General features: G+C 31.1%; 1 protein-coding gene across 2 annotated transcripts; it reads left to right on the forward strand.

The window, feature by feature from the left end:
- Nucleotides 1-285: 285 nt before the first annotated feature.
- LOC130798044 (uncharacterized) lies at nucleotides 286-6,351 on the forward strand. 2 transcript variants are annotated; one of them, XM_057660892.1, is made up of 8 exons: nucleotides 286-594; nucleotides 971-1,063; nucleotides 2,375-4,312; nucleotides 4,414-4,492; nucleotides 4,857-5,269; nucleotides 5,628-5,726; nucleotides 5,815-5,891; nucleotides 5,970-6,351. In XM_057660892.1, exons 3-8 carry the CDS (start codon nucleotides 2,396-2,398, stop codon nucleotides 6,091-6,093), a joined length of 2,709 nt encoding a protein of 902 aa, XP_057516875.1. In that variant the 5' UTR covers nucleotides 286-594; nucleotides 971-1,063; nucleotides 2,375-2,395; the 3' UTR covers nucleotides 6,094-6,351. The 2 variants fall into 2 exon arrangements, with proteins under 2 accessions (XP_057516875.1, XP_057516874.1); XM_057660891.1 differs by lacking the exon at nucleotides 971-1,063.
- The last annotated feature ends 6,680 nt before the right edge of the window (nucleotides 6,352-13,031 follow it).

The following is a 13,031-nucleotide window of genomic DNA, read 5'->3' on the forward strand; positions in this document are numbered from 1 at the left end:
AGAAATATAAAAATGTTAAAATAAATTAATGGGAGATATGTGAGGACAATAAGCATTATTAAAATATTAAAATAAAGATGAACAATGTTATTTTTGTCCAAGATTTAAGATACAAATATAAAGATTTTTATGGGCACGATAACTAAAACATTCTCAAATAGCAATGAAAAACCTTTTTAAAGAACAAAGGAAATAATTAATTAATTTTTTTAAAATTAATTAGTTTTTATGGGATGAACGTCGTGAATCGTGATACTTGTCTCAAAGAAGAGTTCGTGATGGTATAATATGACATGGGACGTTACTCGTATAATGGTTGTAAACTTGTAGCCTTGTAGGTTACATTTGTTGGGTTGGACGAGCTTGCTTGACCTAGTTTTTGTGACCGCTCGTTACAAACAAGGTTATGATGGGCCATTGATGAAGTTCCCGCGCAAACTGGATTGGCGCCATTGGAGCTTCTCCTCTCAAATTCAAGGTTTAAACACCAACTATTCTTCGCTTCGTCTTCACTTCTCCCAAAACGCTACATCTCTCTCTCTCTCTCTCTCTCCATCTTAGCTGAAAGTCTACCACTATCGACATTTTCAACAGGTACATTCATCAAACTAGTATTTCTGTCATTCTTTCTAACATTTCTTTGGTTACTCATATCTTAATTAGGGTTTCTAAATAATGATTCGATTTTAAATTTTAATTTTGTGGTTACAGATTATTCTTAGGGTTTTTACCTCGTTGAAGTTATAATTTCGTTTTTAAGTTGAAGTTATTGATATAAATTGTTTGTAAGATTAAATTTCATTACTTGAACGTAGCATATTAGATCTATTGGTTTTTAGACTTTTTTCCACTTCTATTTTTTTTGTTGCTGTTTTGTGTACGAATCCTCTATCGACAATGGCAATCATAATTTCTAATTCGATTTTTTAGATGGAGCGAATGCTTATGCTTCATGATGTGATTGCTGTAGGAATACTCTACTCGTTTCAAACAACTAATATCCGATCAATTTTGGTTTTTGTCTGGGTGGGGAGCTAAATTTTAGAGAACACGGCATCTACAGGTGTGTGAATTGGAAGTTTGATTTCTTTGAAGTGTTCCGATTGCCCATTTGACCGATAAATTTCACAAAATTGGAATCTTCCTTGTCAATTGGGCTCTTCTGCTTGCTATGGACCGAGTCAAAATTTTCATCCTTGTATTCTAATCAAATGATCCATTTGGTATTGCACACTTGCCGATATGTTAATTAACTCTAATTGTGTTCGGTTAAAATTTATAAAAAGTTTATATCATTAAAATTTAAATTGATACGAATTAAACAAGATTGCTCTTGACTATTTTTTAACTCATAGATTGATAATAAATTACAAACTAAGATTGATTAGTGAATAATGTTAAAAAATAAATGAGACTTTTGATTATAATAGGAGGGAGTATTTTTTAAGGTCAGATTTTTCCCCCATTATTGTGATAAAGAAAGAGCTTCTTGTTGGGGATTGAATGTTGTGGTAAAAGGGCAACAATACAAGTCTTTGGATGCTAAATTGCCTAGATATTATATTCTCGGTGATGATTTGAAGAACTTCATTGTTTCTTCATCTGCATTGATCAATGGAAATGATTTTTTTTTTAACGTTGTAATCCTGCTTGCTGTTTAATGATTGCTTACTCGCTATCTTACACTCCACTATATTTATGGGACTCTTATTATTATTATTTGGTAAAAAGGGAGCTCAAAATGACTATAAAGCTGAAAATGGTCTCCATCATAGAGGGATGTAGACAATGTGATTAATGTTCTCAATGAAGGGAGTTAATATGATTTATGATTATGCGAGTGTCCATTTGATAACATGTGCAAGTTTTTATAAACATCTCTGTTCAAATTTTATGCCATTTAGATGGTTACAGTCTTTGCATGCAAACACTGCTTTGAAAGGTTTTCTGCAGCTTCTGTGCAATAGGAAGTTTCTACCTCAATGGATATCAGTTCTTGTAGTTTTGACCTTTGGAGTTCGTGGGTCTTCTCCTTATTGTTTTGGGGATTTTTTCATGCTAAACCACCTACCATTTTATAATGTTTGTTTATTTTTCTTGTTCATGTTCTGTTGTTTTCTTGATTTTTTCCTATATTATAATTGTTATGATGAATATATCCTATTGGAAATAGATGTAGAAAACTTGTATACAATGGATGTAGTGATGCAACAAATTTAGTTGCCCTAATCTTGTAAGAATCAAATTCATTTGCACCATTTGGAGCATAACGTGTTATTTCAAAAGTCAAATACTGATATTTTGTATTTTATTGAGGTTTCTCGTTGTTGTATGAGATTCTGAGCTTTTTTTTTCTCATTGTTTATATCGATAGGAACACAATCAAGAAAAATTCATGGACCTAAGAGGTTGTAGTCAGTTACACTTTATTGCAGTAATTAGAGGTGGCAAAGTAATCAGAATTCCAAATATTGGTCAAGGAAAGAAAACACCCAAGTACTTGAGCATTGAGCAAATTTACTCCTCTTATGAGTCAAACTGTCAAGATTCAGTTGCAAAATATCCTCTAAAAGTCAACAGGTCTCTCTGTAAGGCTTATGATTTTGGTGAAGTAAAGACTGAGGTTAAGACTGAATATGCTGAAGAGGAGAATGAAATTGACTTTGGAGCCGTGACATTGAAACAGCTTAAAGACATCTGCAAATCCCATAAAAGAAAATCTCCAAGTTCTGTTAATTTGGCTACTGTTAAACAAGAAAACAGTCAGTTCCATTGTGATATGGATGAACTTGACTTGAAGGAAACTCTGGGTAGTTTGAAGCAGAAGTTGACCAAGAAAATAAAATCTCAGAAGAAAGGCATTTCCAAAAACAGTGCTGTTCCCTCTACATCTAGCAATTTGAGCTGTAGATTAAAGGACAAGCCGGCTAATTTGAATTTACTTCAAATCTATGAGCCTCTGAGTATTAAGGTTGAAGATGCTGAATATGATTACTCACAGCCACAATTCAGAAGAAGCTCAATTGTTAGTGATGAGCATCAATCTCACCATGAGCATTTAGAGATGCCTGTTTTGGTAGAAAATTCAGACTTTGCTTTTAGTCAAGCTTCACATGAACAACTTGATTGTCAGAATCCACTTACTTATGGAAATCTGAAAACTGATGAGATTATAAAGGTAGATAGTTCAGTTACTTCAGTAGTCAAAGGTGAACAGACTTTCATATTTAGTGGTTCTGAGGTCAAACGAGAAGGCCGGACTGATCTTTGGCCTTGTGACAAGCCCTCAAATGCAGTATTATGTGAAGGTAACATCTCTGATATTCAAAATGGTTATCCCCTCTATTCATGTGCAGTTCAACCTCCACCACCTAATGTAAAATCAATCTGTATTCTTAATCAAGTTTCTTGCGAACACCTTGATAATGCTGAGCTTCAGAATCCAGTTACTTCTGATGATCCAAAAACTGTTGAGATTATAAATAGTTTGGCAGTTGAAGGTGAAGCTTTGGTCTCTAGTTGCTCTAAGGTCAATAGAGGAGAAGACATGACTGATCTTACGGTATGTGATGAGCCTACTGAGACAGTTTTACTTGAAGATGATAGCTCTGAATTTCAAATAGATGATCCCCAATATTCATGTTCACTTCAACCCCCACCACCTGATGAAAATACATCGAATGTGAAAGTCCCCTGCATGGCTCTTAATAGTCATTGTAATGATGTTGAGTTCAGTTGGGCTGGCAAAGCAATTGAGTCGATGGATAACAATAGAGATGAAGAATTAGCAAGAAGAGATGCCACAAACTACAATTCAGTGATTCAACTTGATACTTGTTTGCTTGCGGTTGATAGTAAGGTTTCTCGGGATGTATCTATATCTGCACTTGAAGATAAACAATTGCCGGTACTTGATGTTACTATGAGAGAGGTGAAGGAAAATCCTACAGATCATGAGAGTAACTACAAAGATGTTAAATTGTTCGAAAATGGAGAAGGTGATAGGTTTATGGATGACACTACTGAAGCAAAGGCAACAAGAGGTACCAAGAATTTTAGTGCAACAGAAGATGAAAAATATTTTATTTTGGACTACGGATTGGAATCCCCTCATAGTGTCACTTCTGCTGTTGAAGATAATCAACCATTAATACATGATACCACTATTGCCCAGCTAAGCTGCTCTCCTGAAATTCAACCTTGCAAGGATATTGATCCTATAGTTCGACAGATTGGATCAGTAGAAATCAAAGGGCTTAACAATAACAAGCAAGAGCAGCAACCACCGGAAAGGCTCTTCTCAGGCAGAAAGGTAAGCCCCCCACTCTCCCAAAAAAAAAAAAGAAAACTTGGATCAGGAAAAACAAACTTATATTTGAGTTTTGACCGACATGGGCTTATGTTTGTTTGCAGACAATTTCTCCAAATTCTAAGGAAAGTCTATGCAGGGCTATAGCTTCAGCTGACATGCAAGATGATACTCAAAATCTTTGTGAGTGGTTATAGGCACTCGGACACTTCTATTAATATCTCATACGATTTCTTTTGTACTTTGGTACACCAATCTGCTTCTTCTACTATATGATTAAAATAAATCTTAAGTGTTGAATGAATGTTTAGTTGTGTATCTAAAATGAAAAAGCTTTGGTATGATTTGGATTTTCTTTGCTATGGTGTTTCTTAACCAAACTGATGTACAATTTATTCAAAATTCTTGATTCCTTGAAAGTTCTTTTAGGCAAGCATTAACAGTTAAATTTACTTAGATTTATTATTGTTTCAGGAAATGGAATAAAAGTAGAATTATTTAGCCTTTTACTGTTTCAGTGGGTCTAATAGTTCCTTATTCTCCACAGCATGTAGGGAGAAGCTTGACTTCGAGAAAAATTGTATGGATACTTCACCTCCTAGATCGAGTATCAAGAAAGCTCGGATTAGGTTTACATCAAAACGGCTGGAGACTTCAAATATGATTGAGATGAAAGTCTGTGCTCCACAGACATTAAAGAAAGATAAAGACGAGAGAAAACTTGTTCTTAAAGGCAGTGCTCCTCCTGGGTATCCTTACTCAGTACCAGCTGCCAGTACTTGTAGTTCTTCTAAAAGTTGCTCTCAAAATGCCATTATATTTGCAGAGCGGCAGATGACAGATATTGAGCGCCTTGCGACAAAGATCCTGTCGGAATTGCATTCAATGAAAGAACTAGTTGTGGATACGTTGCACTCTGAGTCCCGGACGTGTGCAGTATCAAGATATAACACTGACAAGGTAAATAAACCAATTGAAGTTCCTCTTTCTACAACCTTTGTAATGCCATTCCTTAAATTTTCTGTGGAATACACAACAGATAATTAGACTTTATATATATATAAAAAGTCGACCAATAAAAGGGTCATTGGAAAGCATTGCATTGTTCCTCTGCTTACCAAATTTGGTTTCAAATTTCAATATTTCCACTTTGAAATGTAATTGTCTCCATAGAGATGGAGTTAGGGACAAAATCTTTGTTAAAGATACTGTGTCACACCTTCAGCGTGTATTTTCATATAAAAGACAGTTTTGTGCCTAAAACTGAAAGGCTGAAACAGCAATGCAGAACTCATATACTAAGATCTGACTGTTTCAGGCCAGAGTAGCTGTAGACAATGTTAAAAAGATTGAGGAAACATCAAAGAGGTGGCTCGCAATGATGGCAAGGGATTGCACTCGTTTCCGCAGAATTATGGTTAGTGTTGTTACTCAAATTTTTGGTTATTATTTGGAATAGAGAGCCTTCATAGTTTTCAACCCTTCTAAAAATCGTCGCTCAATAGGAATTATCGGAAACAACCAATGCTTCTCTTCAAAAAAGCAATGATGATGAAGACTATCCAATCTTGGAGACAAAACAGTATGTTGTATCTTGTTTAAATGATTTTTTCTTTGTTCATTTCCGTTCAGTTCCTCATTGAGCTTTTTTTTTTCCCAGGGACGAACAAGAACCTTTTCCTCCAAGAAGTACGGTTCACAAGGAAAGAAAGATTGTTTTTGCCGATGAAGCTGGAGAAAACTTGTGTCATGTTAGAATTTTGTCAGCAGAGCTTGAATCCTAAAGCTAATTCTGTAGTTAAAATTTTCATTTGTAAGCATAGGAATTAGGAATTAGTATGCATAGTTGCATGTTTACAAAAGTATGATATATTGTAGCAGCCTAAATGAATATTAGATGCTATTTGTAAAGTTGTTTTCACTGATTTTATCAGTGCTGTTACTAGTGTAATCAATTGATCATGAAGGTTATAGCAGACAAAGCAACAATGGCACGACCTTTATCTCAACATATATGAAATCCGCTACATATAATAAAAAAATCAATTTAGTGCAAGGTTGTCAAAATTGTGATTCTAACTCAGATTGGAATCAACTCTGAAAATCGGATCGCAGAATCGAATAATTCTACATTTTTGCAAAAATAAGTTGTAATGACTTATGCATATTGTTTAGTCATTTTTATTGTAAAAGAACACTTAAAATTCATGTAATATTTTGAAAACTTTTTTATCATTCAAAAATACATGTATACTTCTTTTTTTTGCCTTTTTTTCTCTTATTTTTAAGTATTGATGAACATAATAAGATAAACATTAATTATATAATCGATATTTTAATAAAACAAACGCACCAAATAAATACAAAAATAATGATCCTTTGTATATAAAGCAACTTGAAATAGAGTGATCTAAATCTTATAACGAGTTTATCAAAGCCATATTGTATTATAACAATTTCAAAGCCTTAATAACTTCATAATACCAAATGAAAAAACTCTACTATATACATGATCAATGATGCAAAAATTATCAACTATGAATACCAATTCAATCATTAGGTCAGTAACACTAAGTGGAAAGTAGCCTCAAATGATAATCTAGATAAAAAAAACAGTTCTAATATAAGGTGATAAGAATTTTTAATTAAACAGCTAAGAGTCCTAACTCTTACGCGTGTTGTTCATAAAACAATTATATTATGGCCAAAAGTCTCAATTTAATCATATAAGAATTTAGCATTTTTGTGGAGTGTTTTTAGATGTGTAGATTCGTACGATTTTAGTTGCGATCATGGTTATCAGAATCTCGATTCCGATCTATGATTCTACAACTCTATGATCCAAAAACAGGCAAGCGATCCATATCCTAAGTAGGATCTTAACAATGGTAAGATTGTACGTTTCTACCAAGATTAAGAATAAGGGTGCTAGGATCATAACGCGATCCTACGATCCTACAATCTCACAATTTGATCCTTATCACAAAAAAGTTTACATTCTAGTTTTTACTTAATATAAATAATATAGGTTAAAATTTGGAAATACATGCACTTACTAATTCGAAGTGTATAAATGATTATTAAAAATATACCTATTAATCAATTAAAAGTAAGTCAAATCTATCTATCTATCTATACAATATATTAATGAACAAACGATTAGAACACGTGTCGACTTTAAGATATAAATTTTCCCACTCTTTTCATGTTCTTATTAAGCAAATATTTTTTAGCATATCATGTAATATCTTTCTAATTAGATTTATTTAGTTGATTAATTACAAAAGATTTTGAAATTATACTTTATTTACTAATTTTTTTTATTATATATAATCAATTAAGGTATTTAGTATCTTTTAAAGTTTTTAAAACAAATCAATTTATAGTTTCAATATGTTTAGGAGTTATATAATGAATTAATTACACATATAAGATTAGTTCTTTTTTATTTAAATAATTCATAAACCGTGCTAGGCATGAGAATCAATCTAGTATATCTTTATTTACAACTCAAAACTTTTAAAATTCATGGACTAAAATGAAAAATATAATTGATAATCAATTATCTATAATAGCATATAAAAGTATATTTGTATGATTTTATGATCCTACGATCTGATTCTAATGATTTTGATCTTACTCCCTTATCGATCCTAGGTAGCATCTCGATTCTAATAACCTTGGTTGCGATTATACGATTCTGTATGATTCTACTTGCAATTCTAATTAATTTCAATTTTAGTAACGATTTTAATCATTATTGTGTACTATTCTACGATCTGAATCACGATTTTAACAGCCTTGGTCTAATGACCTTACTAGAAAGGTTGTTGTTAAGTATATACTATGAAATCATATTTGAAAATCTTGGGTTTTTCTAGTGAAAGTAAGTTTTTTCTTTTTCTTTGTAAACTTGTAATAAGAGTTTGATTTTTACCACCTATATGAAAGATTGATACTCTCTCTCCCTTATCAATAGAGATTCTTTATCTAACCCTCGAATAAATATATGTAAAAATAATAGTTAAAATGTTGAGTATTGGTTAATACATTTTAGAGTCGAGCCAACACAATTTCGATAATGGAAAACAGTTTTTAAAAGAATTTATAAAAAATAATACATGATAGATTTTTTATAATGTGCTAATCAATAAGTTGAGATATTAATCAAGAAGAAAGGAAGTATGATTTGTATCTAGAGGAGGTGGTGTATGAGTCATTTCTTGTTCATAGATTTTGTTAGCCACTTATTCAAAGAATTTCTAATCTCTATCTATTGATTTGTCTAGAAACTTAAGAGTTATACATGGTCTCAACTCTATCCTTAGTTTCATCTAAACCATCATACATCATTTTACATATTTTTTTTACATGTCAAGGTCATGTTCATGTGGGAAGGTGTCACAAAGCCTCCAATAATACTTTCAAAACGGTACATGCTCAAATTGGTCACAAAACAAGCCATCCACGAGAAATAAATAAAAAACCAACTAACTAAAAAAAACGATCTATATATGACAGTCACTTCTCGATATTGTGCCTAAAACTTTATTCAGACCTTTTATCCTTAATAGTAATATCACAAGTGCACATCATAACATTGTACATCGACAAATACAGATCGAGTTCACTAGAAGTGGGAAATATGTTAATGGTTTCTCAACCAACTAATTGGCTCAAAAACATAAGAATAGATGATTTGTGATGAAACTAATTAAAAACGTAGAGTAAAACTATATCTAAAACTAAAACCAAGCATAAGACATATTTAATGGATCAAAGAGCGTAAAACTAAAAGCAATAAAAGAAAAAACATGTTAATCAATATGATTAAGAGGCGAAGGATAAACTTTCTTACTAAAATAGTTATCACTAGAATACATATCTAATCTATACAATCTATCTATATTCTATATAATATATTAATAAAGAAATGATTAGGATACGTACATGTCGACTTTATAATAAAATTTTTCCGCTCTTTTTATTTTCTTATTAGGAAAGTATTTTTAGCATATCATGTAATATCTATCTAATTAAATTTGTTTAATTGCTTAGTTACAAAAGATTTTAAAAGTACCTTATTTACTAATTTTTTACCACATACAATTATCTAAAATATGTAATATCTTTTAATTACAATGGATAATTATCGAAAAACATATTAATTCATCATCATCATCATCGTACCCAGTGTATCCCACCCATAAAATTATTAGCAGGATCTAGGGAGGGAAGGACAACGACAACTCATACCCATAAAGGAGAGCGCGACCAATGAATCCTTCAACTCGAGAAAGATCATGAGTAGTTCCCGCAAAGAATAAGACTGAGTGGAGTTGACGCTAACTCCACAAGCATGTATCTTATCAACCAAATAAAGATAAATAAAATGCATAAAAAAATAAGATAAAATAAAATAAAGATAAAAATTAAATAAAATAAAAATAAAATAAAATAAAAGAATAAATTAAGAAAAGAAAATAATTTTGAAAGTTTTTCAAAGATAATCCTATATATTACGTACATGGTATATTATTAAAACTGTACAAATTAAATAGATTACAGATTAGTTATTTAAGTAAATAATAATTAATAATTAGGATAAGATATCAATGAAATAAATTTCAAATAATAATTTTATCACCTATATTTGACAAGTTTATAATACATAAATACTTAAATTAAGTTACATGCTAATTATTATAGTAAAAAATATGTTCAGTAGGCTTAAATTTTCTTTAAGGTTTTTCAAAAACATTGAACATTTAAAATATTGTAAATATTATTTTTTATGTGTAGAAATTTTCTATTATTTTATATAAGTACCTATAATCTATATTATTTAATGCATAATTTTATGATTATATTCTATATAGTAATATATTAATAATATGTATTTCAATCTAATAGTAATACTTTTACAGTTTTTGAAACAAATCAATTTATAGTTTCAATATATATATATATATATATATATATATATATATATATATATATATATATATATATATATATATATATATATATATATATATATATATATATATATATATATATATATATAATCAATTTACAAATAGGTTTTCATGAGTAGATATTAAAAAAAAAATGTGATGTGATGATTTAGAAAATAAGGTTTTATTGTTCTAGATATATAATTTAGAATCATCATTGAAGCAATTTTGTTATGTTTCGATTTGTAAGGATTTTGGTTGATAATATGTATATTAGTATGAAATATTAATTTGTAAATGAAAATATGAAAATTAAGTTATGTTAATTAATATTCTATGTTTTTATCAAATTATTTATAATTTTGGTTGATTTAATTATATTGGTTAAGGGGTACGTGTGTTGTTGTGTTACAGTTTTTGCGTTATGATTGAAATCCGTTGAATTAAGGAATGAGATTAAAGAAATTAATTAAAGAAGAAAAACATCTCGGATAAAACTATTCTGCCTCGAGAAGCGCACTTTATGCGTTCATGGCTTGGGTGCATTTCGTTTGTTGTTTCACTCACGATTGAATTAAAAGTCGCTTAAATGATAAAACCAATTAAAAATAGTAAATGGGTGTTAAAAATTATGAAATTTGATAACCAAGGTGATTGATACCTTCTGGACACAGTCGTGAAGTTGGATTTGCTGTTTTAAATTTGTCAACTGTTCAAAATGGGTTGTAAATTTTTTGGTTGTTTTTGAAATTAAAGAACAAGTTTTTACGAATTAATCATTTAATAATATAAAGTATAGTGTCTTGATGGTGTAGAATGGTTTTGATGTGTGAGCACATTCTAATACGTGATTTTTGTGTGTGTGTTTTTGTGTTTAGGAACTCGATTCATAAGAGGTTGAATTATCGCACATGAGGTGATTTTGTATTGGATTGTTTCTCGTATTATCAAGGTACACGCTTAGACCATACTTTTGTAATTGGTTATGCAAAGTAATGTTGTATTCATTATATGATGTGATGTTGTATATCACTTAATGTTTAGACACCCGAAATAGTTTGAAAAGTGTTTATCTTGGAATTTGAGGATGTTTGTGGTTATCACCCTTATGGGTTGTTATAGTGGCATTGGGTACCCCTATGGGGTTGAGATTATTATTACTTTTGGCCCATGATAGTGTAGATCATTACGGTGACCATGAGGGTATGCATACTCTTACCTTGACAATCCCGTTGAGTTGTCGGGCAACGTCTTAGTCAGGTGGCTGTCTTGGAATTAGCTCTCCCATGTGTATTCCACCAAACTTTGATAACACTTTGGCGATCCAAGTTGAAACGACCAACGCCATGAGTTGGGGAAATTTGGAAAGTCGAGTATGACATAAAAGTTGTTAGAGCCTTTATATGCTAGGATAAACTCATTGCTTGTACGTAACCTATATAATGTATTGTATGATGTTGCCGACGTTTGTTGGTTTATGTTCTTTGGAATGTGCAATGATGTTGTCATTTGACAAGTAGCATGTTGATTGCAGGTGGGTTTAGAAGAGTAAAGGTGGACACTAGAACCTGTAATTGAGCAATCCAATGCATTTATACGTTTTTTTTGAGTTTTATGTAAAGGACTTTAATTTTGTTTTTCTTCCGCATGTACTTTTGCATATTAGATGTTATTAGTTTTGATGAGGTCAGAAGGTTCTTAAGTTGTAAAACTTAAAAACTTCCGCTGACTTATTTGTTATTATTGTCGTTCATTTATTTCTTTGTCACTAGAACGTCGTCGGTCATAGAATTCGGTTGAACTTAAGTATCCGACGTGTAACCCGAAATTCATATTTACATGTGAATATCCGGTTCACTTTAAATCAAACCATTACACATAACCATTTCTACCTCTCAAATAGAGCCACCTAAAACAACACTAATGAAACCAATGGAATCACCCCCTTATGCCGGAGGAGAGAGGGAGCAAGGAATGGGATGTTGCGTAGTCGGAAAAGGGATGTTGAAACAACCCAAACTAATGTAAACAGTATAATAATACAGTCTACTAACACAACGGAAGACCTATAGATGTCTGGACTGAATCCGACCTGTGGTTCGATGATAACAACAAACCAATTATAATTATTGAGTAACCAGACAAACAATGCACATTTAATTAAGACATAAAAAGATTCTTATTTGGTAACCCTTTTTAAAATCAAATATTGTCACACTTTATTTTTGACAATACTTAAACTACGTTACATCACAGTGTAAGGTATAACTTTTAAAGAATACTTCTTTAAATAAACGACATACGGCTAATGAACTGCATAAGCTTATAGCTAAACATAATTGAAGTCATTTGTTATAAAATAGTATTTTTTTACCAAATATTTTCACTAAAACAATGCTTAAAACAATAGTAAAATATATGAAAAACAGGGAATATTCATGGACCACCAGAAGTATGCATGATATAACATTCTGGTAAAATGGGTGATCGTCTTCACCTAAATACGGCTCTTGCAAGAACTAAACGGGAGTGGGGCTTTGAGGCCGATCTTAAAAGCATATACCTAAAATCAAGCTCTAGGATTTTTCACATATATCCAGATACATAGTATCCGTTGTCTAATTTCCATTTTATCGCAAAGAACGGACATTTACAATGTCTTTATACAAAACTTTTAAGTAAAAATAAAACATGCTTTTGAAATTTTTAAATAAATATAATATTAACATACTTTATTTTATCAAAAACAATTTCCATAACATGGT

This window comes from Amaranthus tricolor, chromosome 13 (genome assembly GCF_026212465.1).
Source record: "Amaranthus tricolor cultivar Red isolate AtriRed21 chromosome 13, ASM2621246v1, whole genome shotgun sequence".
NCBI lineage: Eukaryota > Viridiplantae > Streptophyta > Magnoliopsida > Caryophyllales > Amaranthaceae > Amaranthus > Amaranthus tricolor.